We start from the raw sequence: 22414 nt of genomic DNA on the forward strand, positions 1-22414 counted from the left end.
GGGAGCGCAGCAGTCGCTCCGCAGTGCAGGGAAGCCAGCGCTCCCGGGAAGGGACAAAGAGTCCCTTGTAATAAGCCAAAATTGCTACATATGGAGTTTGGGTTGTTTTGGTTTTTTTTTTCCTGCAAGCACTTGTTTATCCTGGCCCGAGGATTGCCATGTACTTTGAGTAATGCCTGCGAGGTGTGTTTTTCCTAGGCAGCTGGAATTTATGCAAGTTGAAAATCGAAATGCCAGAAATGTTGCCCTAGGAAAGTTTCTCTTCTGGCTCTCTTCCATGTCCCAAGAAGAGAAAGCAAAGTTCAGTACTACAGAAGCTTGATCCAGGAACAGGGTTTTTGCCAGAAAAAAATGCAGCACCACAAGCATTATTAAAATTCAGTTTTCTTCAGGCTAGACTTAGGATGAATTGTTTTGTAAAGCATTTATTCTGTTGCTTAAATAACATATAATCTTTAAGATACAGGGTTGCTTCTTTGTTTTTTTTTTTTAATTTTTTTTATTTTTTTATGAGTGTATGGACTTTGGATTTCATAGAGTTCAGACGTGGACTAACATTTTCCCATTACACTTCCAGCCAGTCAAAAGGCTGGAAGATGCTAAAGGCTGTCTTGTTCTGGCTATGAAAAGAATGTTGTGATTTGAACACACACTGTAAATTTTTGGTTTTGAGTGGGAGTGGGACTGTTCTCAGCCTTCTTGTGGCTTCAAGCTGCAAACCAGTATTGAGCAATAAACCATATTTTGAAGTTGTTTTACATAATATTGCTCAACAGGAAGTGTAATTGCAGGCTATAAATAAGCAATGAAAACCACCTGTTGACTTCACTAAGATCTATACTACTTAATGTGCTCAACCTATTTTTTTTTAATAAATAAGCATAGAACTTTTGAAGAAAATAGGCAGAGGCTTTCTGCAGCTTTTTCCTACGTATTTTCTATTTTTTTTCCTCTGAAACTCAGTTTCTTCCCTGTGTCACAGAGAAAGGGTGTTGCCCCAAGCCCTGTTTTGCTAAGGATATACATAAAGTAAATGGAAGTTTACCATAGCTAAGAAACCACATGCATACAAGGAATTCATTAATAATACAGCATAATTTAGGGAGGAACTCCTATTACATAATAGGAAAAGCAAAGTTGGAGACTGAAGGGGTATTGTAGTAAATCAGATGAAATACCAACAGATAAGATACCACTGTGGATCTGATTCAAATTTGGCTGATGGAAGTCTGCCGCTGAATTCAAAGCAATTTGGATGAGAGTGAGAAATCAGATACCTCTTTGGACACATACAAGAAAGATAAGTAGTTGAAAGAAGGAAGGTGTCGCTAAAAAAAAACTTGGTTAAATTTAAGTAGAGGATTTAAAATAATAATTAAACCAATTGTTTCTTGAGTTTATTAGTCTATACAAAGGATGGAAATGTTTAAACCAATTGTTTCTTGAGTTTATTAGTCTATACAAAGGATGGAAATGTTGTATTGTTGGTCAATAACTCTAGAATTTTGCCCTGTGCATTTGTAAAAGGACAGATGTCCCATGCCATATAAAAATATTGCAAGGTAACTCTGCTCTGTCTGATGTGTTTTAAAATAATAGTTCAAAACAGGAGTAAGGTCTGAGTCAAAAAGCTCAGTCCAGGGTGCCTAGACTGTCAAATTTCTTAACAGTACTAGAAATGTTCTGCCTTGAGAAGGCTCTTCATGAAGCTGCTTCACCATGTCACCAGCAAACATTCTAATTGAATGTTTTAACCTGGGCTGTTTAATTTTGACATGAAATTACACATCACATCTGAGTATGTTTTTAAGAGCTTGTACTCACTGAAAGGTGAATCTTCCTTCTCTCTCCAGACTGTCTTCTTTCCTCCTGCAGATTAGAGAAGCACCACTTATGAGAAAGCCAGGGAGAAAGACACAGAAGGGGTGATGGGGAAATAAAACTGTCTTTTCACAGTGATTAACAAATCTGCTGAAATTTCAATGCGTAAGTTCACACAAAGCCCTCACAGAAAGATGAAGATGATTAAACCAAACTATAATACCATTTCTATGGCCTGGGCTGTGGCATGTAACATGGTAATGAATGTTAACAACCGGCCAAACCATTACTGATTTGGTAATGAATGGTATTGTTAACAACTGGCCAAACCATTAGTCAGTTATTCCTTGGTTTTCTATTGTAATGTTGATGGGAAACAACTTTGAAAATTCAAGGCCCAAACAGAGATCTGAGACTATGTGAACAAGTGACTAGGGAGTTTGATAGTGCTTTTGGAAGTTAAATAATCTAGATGACAACAAAAAAATATTACATAAAAATTTTAGCCCAGACTTGGCCCTCTGAGATCAAAAACTAAAAACTGAGATAAGAACCTATGCTCATTAAGTTTTCTTCATACAGAGTCCAGTACTCTGCTGCACCATGAATAAATTATTGACAATACTGTGGGACATATGGTAAGAAGAATTTATTAGGAATATCCTCATGGGACGTTGAAATTTGTTTTGGGGCCTTTTGACATATCTGATTTACAAAATTAGAAGTCATTATCATTAGTACTAAATTGGTTAATAATAGTCTAATGCAGGATATTATTGCCAGCTGGCTGAACATGAGCCAGTGTGTGCCCAGGTGGCCAAGAAGGCCAACTTGTATTTGTTAAATACTTTTGTCTCTAAAGTCAGATTATGATTCCCTTACGCTGAAGAGCATTTTCCCATTCAAAGTAGTCTTATTGATATCAATGTAATAGACAGTCATATCAGTATCTATGCAATTAGAGAATAGCATTATCCAAAGTTGCAAAGAGAATAAATATTATAAAATAATCTACATGCTTTCTCAACAAGTGATCTTCTCAATATAAAAATCGGGCTATATTGCTCCAATCTGACTAGTAGCAGAAAAATCAAAACCCTATGCCAAATCCCTGTTAAATCAATTTAATGACTGAGGAAAAGATGACACCAAGTTATTTACTGGGTTTTTTTTTTGAAACACACTTAAGTTTGTGGGATTTTTTATGATTGAGAAGAAATCCCTAAGAAGCTATATTTAAGCCTCAGTTGTATTTTCAGAGTATGCTATGCTAAGTGTATGAGAAAAAAACCTTTTAACAGACTTTTTAGAAGACTTAAGGTTGGATTTTGCTGTAATTTACAATGTACCTATGTGAATTATGCATAATTATTAACATCTGAAAGAAATTATTCTATAAGGCCTAAAATCTTGTTTCTCTTCTTTCTTCAGCTATTATTGTGTACAGATTGCCCTGGACCTGGAAGTGCAGCAAACTCCTAATGAAGTTCATACATGCTGGATTAAATACTATAGCTATGATTCTTGCAATTGTTTCTATGGTAGCCGTGTTTGATTTCCACAATGCCAAGAACATTCCTAACATGTACAGTCTGCACAGCTGGATTGGGCTGACTGCTGTTATATTTTATTCTCTCCAGGTCAGAATCTAACTGTATTTATAAACAGGTTGTAAATTTGAAGAATGTTTTTAGTAATTCAGGCAAAATAGGCTCTTGCTAGTACATTGTAACTACTGGGATAGCCATTTTACACTCTGATTTGGCAAATTATTATGTAAATGTACAAATACTGGATCACTGACTTTGAAGAAAAATGCATTTTTAAGCCTATTTTATTTATTTGCTGGCATAATGGCCATTAACCTACAATACAGTTACAGTGTAGTGTGTTTCTAAGCCCTGTTAACTCCTGAATTTACAGCAAGTTACTTGGTTTGTTGGCAGCATATTTAAATACAGTTAGAGCATTTATTAAGGAAGTCTCAAATGAAGAAACAGCTTTTGTTTGTTTGTTTGTTTGTTTGTTTGTTTTTCAGCTATCATAAATTTAAATAGTCACTTGGCCTCAAGACTTTTCTAATCACCAAAACAAGTTCATCAGGGAGCAGTAGAGATGTAAAGGATCTGACACCTGAATGAGCTACTACTGGCTAACCAGTTTTCCTGAATCGGCAGAACTTTGATAGATGTTTGTGGGCATGCTTTTAACTGCTCCTCTTGGCAGAGAATTAGCATTATTGTAATGTAAAATGAACTAACTTAATGTGTTTTGCATTTGGCAAAGAAGAGTAACCATGCCCTGAAATTTACAGAACACATACAGATGCTTCTGCATATACATTCTGAACCCCCTATACTGTTATTACACTACGGAAATTTATTTTGTTCCTTCAAATATTTTTTTCCCAAAACACTAAAAAGAAAAAAAGACTTAATTATCTATGATCAAGCACAGGAAAGCCTCAGCTAAGGTATTTGGGTTCTGGACTTTATTCTTCACTGCTCAGGCCAAGAGGTACAGGAAACAGCATTGAAATAGTGTTTTTAATATTTATAAAAAAAGAAAGCATGTTGCAGCGTTGTTGAGTATATTCTCTACAGCTGAATAAATAAAGAAGAATGAATATGAATGAATAAGAAAAAACCACGTTAAAATTAAGTTTGTCCTAATAATGCAGCTATTTCAAGGAAGTCTGTGTTGCCACATCACTGAGTATCAGTATTTTTTCTAATGGTTAAATGAAGAATTGTGACTAAAATCTTAGTTCTACTTTTCATTTTGCTACTATAAACATGATCAATGTCACTTAATGCCTTGCCTGTCACATCAAAAGATTCTTGGTGTTCCTTCCTCCAATCTGGGATGTAAATCTCCAGTCAGAGACTGATGTTTGTTAAGCAACTGAGCACTATAAAGAATAGTCATAAAGCAGTGTCTTTGTTAACAGAGAAATCACTTGGCACTTACCAGAAGGGGCATGTCAGTCGTATGCTCACATAATACTCTGCCTGCAATATTGTAACTATATTGTAATTAGCCAACTGTAGGTTAATACTGTATAGTACACTGACATAAATGTAAGAATAGGGCAAAAATGTAGAAAAGTAAAAAGCAACAAACCCAAAGAAATTCTGGAAAAGTAATTTGTGGGCTGGAAAAGCTATTTTCCATTGCAAGACTTTAAAAACTCCAGCTGTTTAGAAGATCTAAGATTAAGAGATGATTTGATTATGGTGTACTAAAAAGCTGCCCAGGGAGAAAATATCAGGCTCTCTAATCCATTATGGAAAGATAAAGCAAGGACTGAGTTAAAGCAGGATGAAATACAAATTCATGCACTCTGCCTAATTTAGCAGCAGGGATGAGTAACAGCAAAACAAACTAAAGAAGGGCTGCAACCTCAGCATGACTGGGCAAGCCTGTGGATGCAGCCATGGCACATGATGGGTTATTTTCCATCACAAAATTAGTGCTAATAGGAGGACTAATGACCCTGAACAACTTGATGCCACCCATACATGTCTTCACTCTGTAAATGCCATGTGATCAATATATTGAGAGACCATTCCCCTTCTAAAGATAGGCACTTAAATTTAACTGAAATTCTAACAAGATAAAATTATATAATCCACTCAAGTCAGAAGGTTAGACTGTCTTCTGGTGTTCCTTTATGTGCAAATATACAATAGAGAGAACAGGACTCAACGAGACTGTGAAAGTGTGGCTCCTCACACCTTTACTATATTAGTGAATTAGTGACACTGAAAACTTGTGTTTCCAGTACTTGGTTTGGTTGGAGTTTTAGCAATATCAGTAAGTTTGGACACTGATATTACGTAGGATAATTTATAAAATATTTAATGTCTTCTTCCCAAGTGCTAATCCAGAATTTTGCTTTGATTTTGATAGGAAACACATTCAAAAATAGAAATGCCAATTATTTTCAAATTTTTACCTGAAGACATAATAGAATGGAATTTTATTATTATGTTTGTTCTGCTTGAGAAGTGCAGCTTGTTTTCCATCTAGCCCTAACTATGAATCTGTTTTGGTCGTAGCTGTTCTTGGGTTTTGCTGTCTTTCTGCTCCCGTTTGCTCCAGTTCGTCTCCGCGTAGCTCTCATGCCAATACACGTTTATTCAGGTCTCACCATCTTTGCAACAGTGATTGCAACAGCTCTCATGGGAATCACAGAAAAGCTTATATTTGCATTGTAAGTATTTGTTTCCACTTGTTTATTAAGGCTATTCATTGCAAATACACTTCCATTTGCCCAGAATAATAAGCATCCAGTACTGGGACACTGTTTTGTTTTGTTTGTATTAAAAGACCTACCTAGCTGGAGACTGCTGTTTTTATAACAGCATTGTCTTTAAAACAACCTTTTCTGACCTCTTCTTTCTTTTTCCCCTTTCAAAGGACAAATCCTGCATACAGTGAATCCCCACCAGAAGCAACTTTGGTCAACTGCCTTGGTCTTTTGCTTGTCATATTTGGTTCACTTATTTTGTGGATGGCAAGCAGGCCCCATTGGAAGCGGCCCGCAGCAGAGAATGCTAAAATTCTGAGGCCCATTGGAGCAACTCCTGAAGGCACAGAAGTAGAATCCACAATGACAAACAGTAGTAATGCAGATAAATCTGATCTGAGGAGCAATACTGAAGCAGCCAGAAAACAAAACATCAAACATGATGAAGCAGGACTAAGATCAACTATGTAAAGAAAATACACAGAATAGAAGTACTATTATACCTCCAAATTCCCCCTGGTGAGGGTCATTCTAATGTAGTTATATTGATATATAAGTAGGTTGGGGGTTCATTTTCAGTATGGCTTGCTGAAAGATACTCAAGTTTTCTGCATATGTATTTAAATTGCTGTAAGTCCCAAGCATATTTTATTGGTCCATGACTAGTGCATGCCTTGTTTAAAAAAACAAGAGCATGAATGACATCACATAATGGGAAAATCACATAATTGGAAACTGTCTTACATATCACTTCTTAATTTAATGCTTATATCTCTTATAGTCATGAAAAATTTAACAAGATTCCAACTAAATTTTGCTCTTGAGTGCTTTTGCAAGTTATGAATCAGCCATGAAGTATACCACATAGAATAATTTAGTTTGTCACACACAACATTTCCTGGTAATGTTCACTTTTTTAAAGCTCTGATTTCTCTAGCTGATTAACCCCTTGACTGGCTGCTTGAGGTCATTCTGCACTTTACAGAGTTGCTTCATAAAAATGTTTATTCTAAAATTTTTAATTAAAAAAAAAGAAAAGTTTGCTAGATATCTTCATAAAATGTTATACTTCCTTTAGAAACTTCTGGGGGTTTTTGGAGTTGTTTTTTTTTAAATCAGAATGTATCTGTTGACCTTTCAACAAATTCTTCCAAATACACTGTATACAGATAATATTTGGCTTTGAATTATGTGCAATTATTAGTGTAATCTAAGAAATGTTAAGACATCCAAATGCAGAATTTGTCTTATTTAAAAGCTATAGAAACACACTTAGAAAATGTATCACTTAAACTAAGTCTTCCTTTTATCCCAGAAGGCAGCATTTTAGTATCTTTATTTGATTGCACAGTTCTGTTGATTTATGGTACTAGACTAGAAATTAGGAGGTTAGAAACCAGAAAAATCAGCTATTAGTCTCACAGAAAAAAAATTGTCTTCAAGTGAGAAATACTTTCTCTGAGCCACAGGTGAGCTTTGTTCTTTTAATAAAATGCTGCCTGTTAACGGAAAGCCAGTTTGGGTATCTCCACACTGACATCAAAAGCATTATTATCACAGGCATGAAGACATGCTTTAGTCTGTAAGAAATCTATACAAACTCTATGACTTTTTAATTTGAAATTACAGTTTTAAAGAATGCAATTTTCTCTAAATAGTGAAGAGTCCCTACTGGCACTTTACCTTTATAGCTCTTTCTAGTAATTGAAGTATTAATGTATTATGCTCATTCAGTAATTTCACAGGAACAAACAATATTTATACTTTTACTATTATGGAAGAATAATTATAGTAGATTATTTGGACTGCACATGTCCAAAATGATGAGCCATTCTATTATCTCTTGTAAAAGCTGCAGAGCCCACTACAAATACAAATTTACCACTGTTCATGCTGGAATATAGATAGTTGCAGACAGCAAATAATTTCCTATTTTTAAATACTACATAAATTTTTATCTACTCCAGCTTTTAAAAACATTTTAATACATTAGCCTTCAACAAATGTGCCATTTTTGTAGTTCATTGTGTGTTAGTACAAACTATTTTGGACATTTGAGTTATTTTGGGTCTTCTCTGACAAGAAGTGCCTCAGTTCCTGGTATTTGATTTGTAATAATATTTTATTATTTGGTGAATGCAGTATAGAAAGCTAGCATAATAAAATATTTTAAAAACTTTTCTGCTGCACCATTTGGTACTCAAGGACCACATCCCAGAGTTCTATGGTTTCACTTATGTTTGTGGGTGACTGGGAACAACCTCACATTGGTGTATTTTTCCACTGTAGAAAAGACCTGCTTTTAATGTACAATTCAGGTATGACAGAAGGAACACTAATCTAAACTGCTAAACTAATGTGTGAGCATTCCTCCAGTCCCACTATGTGCAATGAATCAAACAGTGAAGCATGACAGAGAAAGTGAATAAAAGAGGTCACTTGCAGTAATTTACTATGTGGCTTTCTATACTGCACTCACACAGGCAACAGCATTTTAAATTGTTATGTATTGGCCTGTTACTGTGTCTCATCCACCTGTGAAAATGAGCTCACTCAATCCTTGCATAGTACTAGCTCACATAATAAAAGCATATGTTTGTATGGAAAGTAGTCAGTTGCCTAGGGATTGTTCTGGAAGAAAGTAACGGTACAGTGTACTGGAAAAAACACAGAATCCATGACTTCTTTTGTTACAGCACTGAGTTGAATGTATTGAAATGAACAGCTTTTAGGTGCTTGGTTCTATATGCTGTTAAATAAGCACCATGCCTTCTGGTTTCCATTTTATTCCATGTACTGTTCAAGGGGAATGCTACTTGAAAAAAGAATGGTGGCATTTCTTTACTTCTCTATTCTCATGAAGCGCAAGGTACAAGTAACACCAAGGTTGTGGGGTCAAACCCCAGATGGGCCATTTCCTTAAGGGCTGGACTCGATAATCATTCTGGGTCCCTTCCAATTGCAACCATTCTGTGATTCTGTGATATAAAACTAACTGAAAAGCAAGAATTAGCAACCTTTTGAGGGGAGCCTCCCAGAACATAATTTAGGTTTTCAACTTAGAGGTTAAACATGATAGTAGCAACTCAGCGGAAGCTGGAAGATTCCATTTGGGGAATTGATAATCAGTGATATCTCATGGGCATTCTGGCTGCTGATCTTTGGAAGGCTCCCATGAGATGCAGTAGCTGTGAGCTCCTAAACCTTGATCAACCTTGGTGTGTGCAATTTAAAATTGACAAAACATACTATAGACTTCTGGCTTAATTCTAAATTGATTTAAAAGGCCTCTAAGTATCCTTGTAAAAAAATGAGGTTAGTTCAATGTTAAATAAAAATGCATAGGTACTATGCTTAGGTATTACTCTTTGGAGAGTAATAGTCCTAAACCTGCTCCTCAAAGTGGCCTTCCATTAACTTTCCTGTCATGCAAACTTTCTTACCTGTATTTATGAGTTATATAAATACAGTAGCAACATAGGAAATGAAAATGTATTTTCAGAGATACAAATGGAAGGTAGAACTCTAGCTTTTTCATTGGGTATTTTTCTGCATGTTTGGAAATCGTCTATATGGTTGTTTTTACAGGAACGTGGTTGTAGAGCTTACATTCCAGGTTTGGATTCCTATTAAAAACAGGAAGTTACAAAACCTAACATTGAAAGTGCTATCTTTTTAAGTTGCCTGGGAAAAAAAAATACTGTATTTACATGCTGTCATACAGTACTATGCACAGAAGCAGAAGAGTGTTTTTTCCAACATTAAGGAACTGAGAAATGAAGGTGCAAATTAGATTCTAAAATTGAATGTAATTACATGTATACATCTTACTACATGTAGCCAAGAATATTGCATATGATAATGTAAATATGGATTACTTGTTTACATGGATATTTTATTGAGTGACTAAGATATTGCCAAATATTTTCTATTTCAGAAGTCTCTCTCTTTTGCTTTTATTTCAGAACATTCCTTCCTCTGTTTTTAACTGTTCACAAGAATCTAAAAATTTATTTTATTATCCAAAGTACTTATTTGTAGATGAGAGCAAATATTTAATTATAATGCCTGTTTTCCTTATTCTTTTTTATATATTAATAAAAGTGATTTTTTGAGCTTGTGATACTACTGAGTACAGATTTTTATTATGGTACCAAAGTATAACTTTATAAATTTTGATAAAAATCAAATTATTCGTAAATTACTTTTTGAAAACAGGAGGACAGTTGTACAAAGTTTCTTACATGTGTCTTAATTCCAACTATTTATGCTGATCTTTATGATGAAATTTATGTAGCCTGTAGTCTTAGGAATATAGTATTTAACAGAAAGAATTCACTGTATAAACAATTAGTATTTCACCTTCTGACCATAACAGAATTTCCTCAGCAGTTGTTAGAGGGAGGTAAAGAACAAACCAAAACTATCCTGTCATGAGAATGCAATTGGGAAGATCAAGAATTCTGATATTTAATGGTAACATAATGCACTGTAAGACTGAAATACCCTCAGATAAGTAACAGCCAGACTAAGCACAGACCCCATAGAATCCTACCCAATTCAACATCCGCATATCAAGTTACTCATAAATAGGCTAATGATCATAAAATGCTATAAAAGTAAAATCATCTGTATGAATATATTAGTAACAACTAAGTATTAAGGTATTCTTGAGTTTAATAAGTTTAATTGAAAATTCTCCTGAAAGCATAGAGCATAAATTATTTGTGAATACGATAAGCTGTTGGCTAAAATTTTCCAACATTTTCATCATCATGGATTAAAAAAACCATACCATTACAAACATCAATGTAGCGGAAAACCTGTTGTATTCAAACCTAACATTCAAACCTGTATTTAAAATTGAAAGAGGGGACACAAATTTTGGTAGGAGGACTAAATTTGTGTGGAAAAATGTTTTTTTTTTTAAGTAGTGGAGGGAACCCTTGTAACTTACAATACAGATATTTGCACTGTGTTAGGGTATGAGCAACACTTGTGATCTCTGTAAGACTAGTGGGCAGTAATGAGGGGTAAACTATTAATCAGGTAGAATTTCGAGTCCAGGTCAACAAAACAGATGACAACTATTCCAGGCAATTCAGCGAAGAGAAGAGGAGAGGAGAGGAGAGGAGAGGAGAGGTAATGTTGAAAAATCCAGTTACTACTATATACAAACCAGAAATCTAAAAAAATGACAGGGCCCCAGTGAACTGTTATAGAAGAAGCAAAAACAATGGGTATAAATTTCAACAAGCTCAGTTATGCTCACCAAATGTACTCATCATAGAGCCTCAGCCAACATATGTTAGCATGTTTACAGCTGAGTCCATGGTCACTTACACTGACTAATCATTGGCTCTCAAATTTCATTATTTTGCTGGTCACCAAGTCATGTCATAGTTGCAAATACAGCTGTCAAATAAAAGTTTTCAAAATGTTTGCAATTTGTAGTTCAATTCTCACAAGCTTTTCATTCAACAAAATAAAAAACTCCATTGAGTAGTACTCAAATTCTGCAGGATATAATCAAACATTAGAGTGATTAATAGTGTGATGGTCTGTTTTTGTGGCAGATGATCCTGCTCATATGTGCATACAAGCAGTAATCCACTAGGTGGCAAGCACTACCAAAACGGCCTTTGGATTGTAACTCCACAGAGTTACTTCACTTTGAAAAAAAAGGTATTTTTAAGAATTGCTTCCAGAGTTCTTAGCTATCTTCAGGGAAAGGAGAATTCCCTGTTACTCCAGTCTCTGACTGCACTTGTACTCCATTTGTACCTGCTTTTAGAATGAAGTCAAATATTCTGGCACAGAATCACACAGAGTGCTTTTGATTCCTTCCTTCGTAAGCCTATGTCAGCCATCATGGAGTCTTTGTACTCTGTTTGAACCTCTATTTTATTTTCAACTGTAATTCAGGTACTAACTATAGGAAACTCTATCAAGGAATCTACACATGGTTTGAGCTCATCACAGCAATGCCTTGGTCTTCCTAAGTGAAGAGGTGACTACAATCCTGTGAGCATTCAGACATTTCTGCACATGTTCCTACAAACTGTATTATTTTGCACTTTCTAACATTATGCTTTCCAAGCCACTGAGGTACATGTGCTCCATTCACTAATTAACATTCCCCTCTTATTCCAAACTCCTTTCTCCAGTTCTTCTGAGGACATTTTACTCCTATCTTTGTATTCCCTGAATCTCTGCTCTAGCAACAAAATCTTTATATTTCTCAATATATTTTCTCTGGTTTAAAACCTAATCAATCTCTCATCCTGGGGAGGGTAGCTCACTTTAGTCTGAGTAGGACAGTTCTCCTAATGCCTTAAAGGACTAATTCACTCTGAAGTAAGCTCCTGTGGAACGTAATAAATGGTTATAAAGACATTTTGTACATCAGCCCAATAAGTACAAATTCAAATTATATCGCAAACCCTACTATCAGTTTTATTACATTGTCACCTTGCTTATGATAGTTATTTTTATTATATTTAGTGTTCTTTTGCCTATCTGTAAATATTTAAACATCCCTAAGCAAATAATAACAGTAATAAAAAATAACTTGGGGTTTTGATCTAAAATTTTGAATTTTCAATTAAAAATATTTTTGAGGCTTTAGAGCCAGTCTGTAGATAAAATACACAAAATTAATTCCACCAGCTACATCCAACGATTTTTGGTTACTTTGTAATTTCAAGTCTGACTCATTTTGAGAGAAGACAGCTTGTGTAGCCTCTATGTAAAACACTAGGAAAAGAAGAAACTTCAATTTGTTCTCTTTATAGATTTGTTTATTCAGAAAGAAGCTTTGAAATAAAAGGCTTTGAAAGGCTGGCTGAATAAGGAGTTGTCATTCTTTGAAGCCATATTATCTTTAAAAATACAAGGAAACCTGAGGGTTTGTTTCTAATGAGTAGAATCCTTTATTTTTGAAAGAAAATAAATGGAAGAGTTTGAAAAGATTTTTTTTCTTGTAGTTTTTTTTTCCTCCTCCTGGAGCTGCCTGTTGCTCTGCTGTGGAAGCTTCCTGCTGATCTGACTTTTTATTCTGCTGTGAGACTGATGCCAAGATTTACAATTGCTACGGATAGGAACTGGATTTAGCATAAGGAAGATAACTGCTTTTCCCCCAGGGAGAGGCAGAAAAGGGAAAGACAGAGTGGGGCACATAGACAATAATATCTGAAGCTATATTCTTGGTCAATTATTTTATTCATCCTCAATTTTAGATTATGCTCCAACTCATAAAAGGCAAGAAAGCTACTGGTCTCAAGGCAGGAACACAGATAAGCAAAGAAACTATTTGTGGTTTCATGCAAATGTCCAACTATAATGGAAGCAATGTACTGTTTTTATATAGAAGTGACACAGTGCCCCTTGTAATGTAAGTGTAATTAACAAAAACTCTCATCAGAATCTGTCAGACAGAGATTTGCCTTCTACACAGTGTCCTTCAGCAGAGAGAAAAGGGTGAGTGTAGAACTGTGCATCATTACAATTATTTTAGCAATTCATTGTCTGTATAGCCTTTTGCACATTCTGCAGTTTTTAATTACCTTCTCTAGACATTTAAACAGGGCAAGATTTTTGCTTATAAGGCAGACTTGTGCAACTTGAAATTATTTACAGCCAGCTGTCAGACAGCTGTCTTCTGTTAACCCACAGTGCCCACAGAAAATGCAATTTTTTGAGACACTAGAAAAAGTTTGCATCAAAATGCAGGGAATTTCCCAAGCAAGGCAAGACTCCACCCTAAAAGCAAGACAGCAAAATGTAAAACCCTAAACTAAGTCTCAATTTGCCATGATTTGCAAAGAAAATAAATTCTTCTCGTAAATCCACCCAAAGATAAAATTATGCATACTTCTTTGTTGCTTGAAATAAGGAAAAATCTCATCTAGAAAGTGAGCTTAACATTCTGCAAGTCAATACGGTTTATGCATTGTTATCATACACATGCAGCCATTTATTACAGAATAAACAAAATGAAAACTCTTTTATGTTTTACTAGGTCAAGAAGCACTGGGAAAGACTTGCTTCAATTCATCGCAGTGTCACTTGAAATCTAGCTTTCATTAACATGAAGCTTCCTTTCTGGATATACAACCAAATCACACTGAATTTGATCACAGAGAGCTCATCCAATTAGCTTTCATTGACTTAAATATATGCTTCTGTTTCTTAGCTGTTGTCAGTTTTACAACAGTATTTTTTATTCAAGGTTGGCAAAAAGCATTTAACCATATCTTAACTGGACTTGGCTGCACAGTTCTGGCTGGTGGCAGATTCTGCTAAAATCTCTTGACTCTTCAGAATAGTTTTGTGTATGATAAACCCTCATCCACTATCTTTATGCAGCTGTACACAGGATCAAATCAAAATCAAGGTAAAAAAAGCTTGCAGAAGGAATCAGTGAACAGTGTTTAAGAGAGAACTGAGTTTCTAAAGGAAATTTTAAAATGTGTCACAGGTTTCCTGATGGTATGACAAGTCTAACATACTGTAGAGTAAGCCTTCCATCTGAACGTGTGGCAGGAGAAATACAAAACACAAAGTTAAAAAAATCCAGTAAAATTGTGAAGTCTTTTGTGGTATTGATTCTACAGATCACATTACCTCTTGAGTTCAGAGACAGAATCTCATATGCAATCCTTTTCCAAACAAAACAGGCATCCTAGTAAAAGACAGTTGTGTGGTCTAGCACAATGTTCTAGAAGGTGTTTGAGATATATGCAATATATGTGGGATGTTCCTGCATCAATATATTCTAGCATCATGGTTTTGCACACCCTTCAGTACAAAATCAGTTCTAATTTATACCCCACACCTTTATTCAGCAGTCTCAGAAGCTTCATCCTGCACACTTCCCCAGTGTCCTGCCACCTATTTTTGCACACCTAGCTGTCTTTCTGTTATTTGCTTGGCACAGTCTCTTTTCACTTGAAGCTAAGTACGGAATAAAACATTTCTCTTTAAACGCCTATCCTCTCTCTTTTTCTGTGGTTAGCCTACACACTTGGTAGCCTTCTGTTTACCTTTCAAGCTATTTCAGAACATAACAACATTTTTGCTCTAATTTTAGAACCTTAATCAGGACTTCTTTCTTGCATTCACATGCAAAACAACAGCAAAACCTCACTGTTCCTTTAAAAACTCAGAACACCAAGGTTTGATCAGTATTCTGAAAGAAGTCCTTTAAAAATGGAAATCTGGGGAACACTTACTTTTGAGCACTACAGTACAGAGCAGAGATCTTTGGCATACTGATGACAGAATCTGCAGAGTCCCTTTTAGCTCTCTGGGGAGTCCTACAAATTTGAGATGCAGCAGTCCATGGTTCAATTACTTGCTGGAATGGATTCTCCACAAGTAGGGATAATCCTTCATTTGATGTTTATTCACTTGGACACATTTCTCTATTTCATACTGGCCATTCCAGGCATTGCAACGCTTATTTTTTCTTCCCAGAATGTGTTTCTGCATTAGCTGATATTATTACACTTATTTGGATGAAATGGCACTTTTCTTTTATGAACTTCTCATTAGCTTAAAATAACTTTTCAAAGAAATTATCTCTAGACCAATACCTATTGTGCTTGTTCTCAGGCTGTCACATTTTTTTCTGTTTTTAGTTTGAAGAGAACCACTCAGTAGTTCGTGAGGATCAGACTTTAAAGTATATAAAGATACAGTTGGTTTCATTAAATACTTATCAAATGCAGTAGTTCCTTATTTTTATTATTTTTAAAAATTTTTCCCTCCTAATTATAATAACCCCTCAAACACCACTTTTAATTTTTTCCTGTTTTGAAATTCCTCCTGAAGTTTATCTTCTCTCTGGTTTTGTAATAACTTTAAGGTATTTAGACCATCTTTTGTCTTGACTCAGTATCTGAATTTATTAAATAAAATTAATAACAACCTCAACATCTTTACTACAGGAACTATGCATAAGGTAACATGCTTACTGTATGAAGTATTGCTATGTTACCTACATTACATAATTTTCGTTTATAGAAAAATTGTAATAATAAATATGCTGTCTCATATCTAGGTAAAATACAGCTTAATCACAAATTAGAAAACACAAAATACACGTTAATGCTGTAATTTTTAAATCTATAAAAGCAGTAGTTATACTGCTAAGATTTCAAAAGAATATGTTCTAGGTAAATAGAGCACAGTGAAACACACATATTATGACCTCATGGTGATACAGATAAATATACACTTCACAATAATGCAGTTTAAGGAAACAAGCTATGGCACCTGAATGACAGCAGATGAAGAGGGCAGAAATGGAGAAATTCGCTTTATGCAAATCTTACCCGTACCACCTGCCAGCTTGTGTCATTCCTCAGCCATCACTGGATCTCCTGTGAGCAATGAAATATTCAAAATTAATACCAATCAGAACAAGCCAGTCTTTTTACACTAAATACTGTTTAATCTTTCTTAATAATTATATTTTTTGTATCCACTATTACTGAACTTTAGTTGGTTAAGAAAATTCTAAAGCATTTTCAACATTTTCTTAGCAGACACTAAATCAGAATTTCAAATTGATACAGTATCACATAAAAAGTCTATTTAAAATTAATTTTAGTCCATGTCCTGACAGAGCAATTTCTCATTGCTCAACTTCCTAGTACCAGCACTGTTCTTCACAGTGCAGAAACAATCCAAAACACACAGAATCACGCCAGCATTCTATCGAGTCCCACATGTTCTAGCAAATAAAACAAGGTGGTTTGACAATCACAGATTGTCATGACTGCTTAATCTTTCTGGATAAATAAAAGCCAGCAAATTTAAGCATCTTATTTAATTTTGCACAATATTGTGGGATTTATTTTAACAAAATGAACTCTAAGGCCTAATTGATTGGTTTCCATCTGTAATTTAGAGAAAGATTTTCAAAGGCATGAAAGCCTATTAAGAACGCATTTAATTGATTTTTGGAAAGAGCTGGGGTCTTGATGCAGCATTTACTGCACTCAGCAGTGAAATTTCCATTGATTTCAATAAGAACAGGTTCATACCTGCAGACACCTAGCTGCTATTTATGCATTCACAATAGCCCCTCCATAGCTAGAGATTTCTTCCCTTTGTTTTTGTAAAAATAATCTACACACTTTTGTATGTACACTCAGTACAATTTGCTTTATAGTAAAAGAATAAAAAAGTCACATTTCCAAAGGTAATGAAAATTTTAACATTGAAGAGTGAACACAGTGCAACTGCCATTCAGTTTTATGATGCCTCTCTTCACTGAAGTCAATGGCATTATTTATGAGTAAAACAACCAAAATGTTGAATATGTAGTTACTAGGTACTAAGAAGATTACTCAAACAAGTTTGAGTAATTATACACAGAACTATGGTGTTACTGCTGCAAAAGTGAGGGAAATGCTACAAAATATTCAATTCTATCAATAAATGAAACACTGATTTTATTCTGGTTTATTTAGAAAAGAAATGGAACAGAATATTTTTAAAGTATTCCTGTCTAAGAAATAAGGCTTTTCAGAGAATTGTCTCACTGATATGTGCAAAGATCAAAAAGGGGTGGTAGTGTTAGCATTCCAAATTCATTTAGATGAAACAATAAGATAATTAGGTGTAAAAAATGCACAGTCTTATGTTCAATGCAGTAAAGGATCAATTTCATCTAAAGGCAAGTGGAGTGTACACTATATCATCTGATCCAAAGGAGTGACCTTCTTGATTCAAATGCAAAATGCCTGTGCCTATTGCAGATGGAATTTACCAGGACAAAATGTTCAATAGAAAGATTACATTTCCACTGGGGCAGAAAGGTATTTGTCAGTGTCTCATTACAGTTTTGATACAGACATCTTGGATTTCAATTAGCATTGAGATAGAACAATAATCCAGCATTGAAAATACAGACAACCCTTTGTTTCTTACACCATTATATGTGGATTTTTGTTTCATTTGCAATAAGATATTGTAAGATTTCCAAAAGAAATAAATAGAAGTAAATAACATTCCAGCCATTTTAGTGTCAGCAGTATCACTTAGTGATTGTCTGTGTGATAACTTTGCACTAGGAGGTGAGGGTGACATAATTTACATTTCTTCCAGCATAAATGAAAAGTGCTGAATTCTTTGAACCGTGAGTGTCCCATCAGTTCCTCTACCCTCACTATCCCACCTCCTATTATTAACATAGCATATCCACTCTGATGCTTTTGATCCTTTTCCAGGAAAAGTAGTTTGCTTTCCCTGTGGAAATAAATATGAAATTTGCTTTAGTGCATATCAGGAGTTCAAACAACAGCCCATAAAAATTTCTACCCTATTGAGGTCATATTTTAACTTCATAAATTTAGAGCTTGCCTTCACTTAAAATGCTTACTTCTAAATACTGTTTGATATTTAAGAAAACTTGGTTCTTCTGAACTGATCATGGGACTAAGAGAAGGAAGGGAAATTTTTAACCATCAATTGAGTATCTGTGACTAATCTTAAATCAACTCCTGTAAAACTCTGTGTAGTATTTGTCCCCTTTACTTCACACCTGTGTCACAAGGATAACTCTGCCAGCTTCTGAAATGTGGCAGGAAGAAAAGCTCAGAAACCACATAGGTATGATTCAGTTGTTGATCTCCTTGTCAGGACAAAAGTTATGAACTATTCCATGCAGATATGATTTTAATAACACTCCAAATTATATATGGTGCCTTCCACTCAAAAGGCTTCCTTTCAAATATCAAATCACATAGCCTTAGCAGTAAGGAATATTGCTATTGAAATCATGTCACTTAATTTAACACACTAAGCAACTAAGAGAAAATAAAGACATATTTGTAACCTGGTAACCAGTGACACAAACTGTGTTACCCAGGGCAAAACACTGCTCTTCCTCCCATGATATCAAGGTGAAAAAGATAAGGCTTAAGTCACTTGACCCCACAATTCCAGAGCAAAGGCAAGAGCTGGAGAAATGTTCCTTTTAAGATGAATTTTTTCAGGTACTAGCAACAAGCTTTTTTGGCTCAGAGAAAGAAATACTACAAAATGCTAGATTTATTAATAAACATAAAAATTAAACCCAGAAAATGATAAAATCTCAGGGATCTGAATTTTTTACTTCCTCTTGGACTCTTAATTGTTGTCATAGATATATCACAACAGCTGATCAGTACCTGTCTGTGGACATATATGATCAATTAAGCATACATAACAGATGTTTTTACATCACTCCTGAATTGCAGCCATTTTTAGTATAACTAATAGTGAGAATTCTCTATTACTATAGTGAAATTTAAAATAATTTTTGTGATTAATGACAGTATTGCTTGAATATCACACACTTCCACTGACTTCAAAACCAGCCATAAATACATTCTGCTCCTACAAACATGTCTGTTAATGTGTTGAGCTTGTTAGCATTAGAGACATACACAATAGGAACAAAACTAATGCTGTTTATTTCTTGCCATATTGCTATAAAAAATTAAACAGATTAGACCATGCCTTGTATATGTAATACAGAACAAAACCTACCAAATTATATGTGTAGATTTGTTCCAGAAGAATATATATGTGTGTGTGTGTGTATTTGTGTGTGTGTGAACTTGTATAGACTTAAGTCAGTGTCCATGTTTCCCATGACACATGGTTTTGAGAGTCAAGAGATCCAAATTTTTCTTCAAAAAATGCTTTTAACCATAGGTGTCATCACCACAGGTCTTGACAGATGTTAGTGTTCATCTTTCCATTGAGTCAAATCTTGCCATCTCCTTTCTGCTCAAGTGCTTTGTAAATATGGAGCCTGGCTTCTGCTAGTAATAAATGCATTTTCAACTATCTACTGCCTTGCAACTTATGTTAAAAGTAAAGATTTAAGCTAAGAAGTAGGGGATATTGTGAGAATAATTTTACATTAAAAAATTGATGCTTATGTCTTTGCTTCATAGTTTAGCTGCACTCTGAATGCATGTAATTTTTCAGGGCTTCTGCCAACACATTGGCAAGTTTCTCATGAAAGAACCAGAAAAGGAAAAAAAATTATTTCTGTCTTTAGTAAAATGACTCCATGTTCCCAGTCTTTATTGAATAGACCTTACTGATGCTGTGAGTCAGTGACTCATCTAAGTTCTTAACAATGTGAAAATACAAAAATTTAACTGTTAGAGCTAACAGTTACAATAGATAAAAAACTGCACACTTTCTGTCTCCTTATTTACCCTCTGATCTTTTTGCTAACATAATCCATACAAAAGGAATCTGTTATCATCCTAACAAATATTCAAATGTATTTTCCTCTTTTGATGAGTACACAAACTTCCATAAAAGTCAGTAGAGACAGGTGCACAAACTGAGGGCAGAATATAGCCTAGCATACAATACACCTGAAAATAGTTCCTTTGGGCTGATCTCTTGGCACTTCTCATACTTTCTCATAAAATCACTTGAACTAGTGCAGGTTTTGGTGAATTACAGTATTCACTAAGAAGATCTCATTATCTCCTGTCTTAACCACACAACAGAAAAAAATTGAGAGTACCATATCAGACCACACTGAGAAAGGAGAACTTGGAATTTTTCAGCTGGTTAACCTGTTTTCTACAGTGCATGGCAGGGAATCACCCTCAAGTGCTGGACCATTCACTAGTGTATATTTTGTGCTAAAGGTTACCAGACTGCAAAAGGGTTCTTATGTCAGAAAGGACCCATCATTCATCATCACCTTATTTTGACACGACAGAAAATAAATATGTCCATCTAGCAGGAACAGGAAAGAGGGGAGAAACTCTTACAAAATGTATGAAGGTTATTAAATTATCAGAAGCCATCTAAACAACAAAGGGTTTTTCTAAACTTTTTGAGGTACAGTATAAATCCTGACTCACATGGAACACTACAGTGGAGTAAATAATCAAGACTGATTCCTGCAGCAATTGAAGTTTTCCTAGCAGCTATCCCAGCGAAGTACCAACCAACCTGTTCACTTTATTGTACCTAGCAGGACTGCTACAAAGCCAGGCTGCCAATGAAGCCTTTTTCCAGGACTTGTCAGGACAAGTTTCAAAAATACACTTGCCAGGCATAACTATTTGTAGATCCAGTCATTGCAAATAAATTATTCCAATTCTGTAATAGCAGAAAAATTAACCTGCTCTGGGGTTATAGCCTCCAAACGTTTCGTTTCACAGGGTGTTGTGAACAGCAATCTTCCCTACAATTCTGCTTTGGTAGGCACAGTTCTGGCAGATCAGCAGGCTGGGGGACCCTGCACTCCCCCGAGACAGAAGTCAGCAGCACTAGCCCAGCAGTAACCAAAAACAGGTACAGGATTCTGATAGAGGTTTCCATTGGATACAAAGGACAATATACTTATTTATTTAGGACGAGTGGGAAACAGCAAAGTCACTTGCTACCAGTTTGGAGCTGCATCAAAATGAGCTGTGTAAGTTCACTCCTGCAGGACGCTCACGGTGGGATCCGCCAAGTCGCCAGGGCGGCCCAACGCCACCGGCTACCGAGCACCATCTGCGGCGGCCATTTTGTCACGGCCTGACGCCCACACCGCACCAGGCTCTTACACTCGTTATCGCCAGGTCACTGCAGGGATCATGGCTACCGGCCGCACCTGGGCCCCGCGGTTAAAACCGTACGGTTCCACCGACGTGACTGGTTTTCACGCTCGGCTGCAGGAGGGGACTAACGTGGATCGTCCCTCACTGCCCGGAAGCCAAAGCAGAGGCGAGGGCGCTGTCCCGCACAGGGATCCCGCACACGGATCCCGCCTCAGCCCGCCCTGCCTGCCGGGGCCGCTGCCGGGGCGTCCCTGAGGGGAGCTCCCCGCGCGTCCCCGCCCCCAGCGAACCGGGGCACGGCGCGCCTGCGCGCACGCATTCCACGGCAGGCGGTGGCGCTCGCTCTCCGCGCCCTGCGGGCGCCGAGTGCAGGGTGCTACCGTGTCCCCACTCCAGAAGACTACAACTCCCATCATGCAACGCGTGGCAGCGCCGCGGCCACGCCCGGGGAGCATCGGCAACGAGAGCCTTCCAGCGGTGCGCGCTGCATGCTGGGTGTCGTTGTTCTCTAAGCGATTTCGCCAGCGAGTGCCCCGCCAGAGGGGTGTGGCGCCGGGCCTCGGGAACCGCCCGGTTCCTGCGTCGCTTCGCGCTCGTTCTCCGTGTTAATTCCTTTCCGATTGCCGGCCCTGACGGTGCGGACGAATGGGGTATTGGGTGTTTTACTGCACAGATCTCAGTGTCCTTCCGCACTTTCCGTAGATTTCCGCGCATTCCGCAACGCCTTCGGAGCTGGTTTGACCCTCGGCGTCTGCCGTCGGCA

The 22414-nt window shown here is 36.4% G+C and overlaps 2 protein-coding genes across 7 annotated transcripts in view; both read left to right on the forward strand.

Annotated features, from left to right (window-relative positions):
• The first annotated feature begins 3255 nt into the window (after window positions 1-3255).
• On the forward strand, window positions 3256-10198 carry LOC102031697 (cytochrome b reductase 1). Its single transcript, XM_005415854.2, has 3 exons — window positions 3256-3461; window positions 5883-6037; window positions 6244-10198. Exons 1-3 carry the CDS (start codon window positions 3303-3305, stop codon window positions 6542-6544), a joined length of 615 nt encoding a protein of 204 aa, XP_005415911.1. The 5' UTR covers window positions 3256-3302; the 3' UTR covers window positions 6545-10198.
• Window positions 10199-22131: 11933 nt separating this feature from the next.
• The window catches only part of DYNC1I2 (dynein cytoplasmic 1 intermediate chain 2), a 28631-nt gene continuing 28348 nt past the window's right edge, over window positions 22132-22414 (forward strand). For 2 of the 6 annotated variants that reach the window (XM_005415858.2, XM_031057334.1), the window contains exon 1: window positions 22165-22301. In XM_005415858.2, coding sequence (XP_005415915.2) covers window positions 22297-22301 — 5 coding nt within the window. In that variant the 5' untranslated portion in view covers window positions 22165-22296. Of the gene's footprint in view, window positions 22302-22414 lie in introns of all 6 variants that reach the window. The other 4 variants (XM_005415855.2, XM_005415859.2, XM_031057318.1 and 1 more) reach the window with 4 other exon arrangements.

This window comes from Geospiza fortis, unplaced genomic scaffold, assembly GCF_000277835.1.
Source record: "Geospiza fortis unplaced genomic scaffold, GeoFor_1.0 scaffold112, whole genome shotgun sequence".
In the NCBI taxonomy this organism is placed as follows: Eukaryota; Metazoa; Chordata; class Aves; order Passeriformes; family Thraupidae; genus Geospiza; species Geospiza fortis.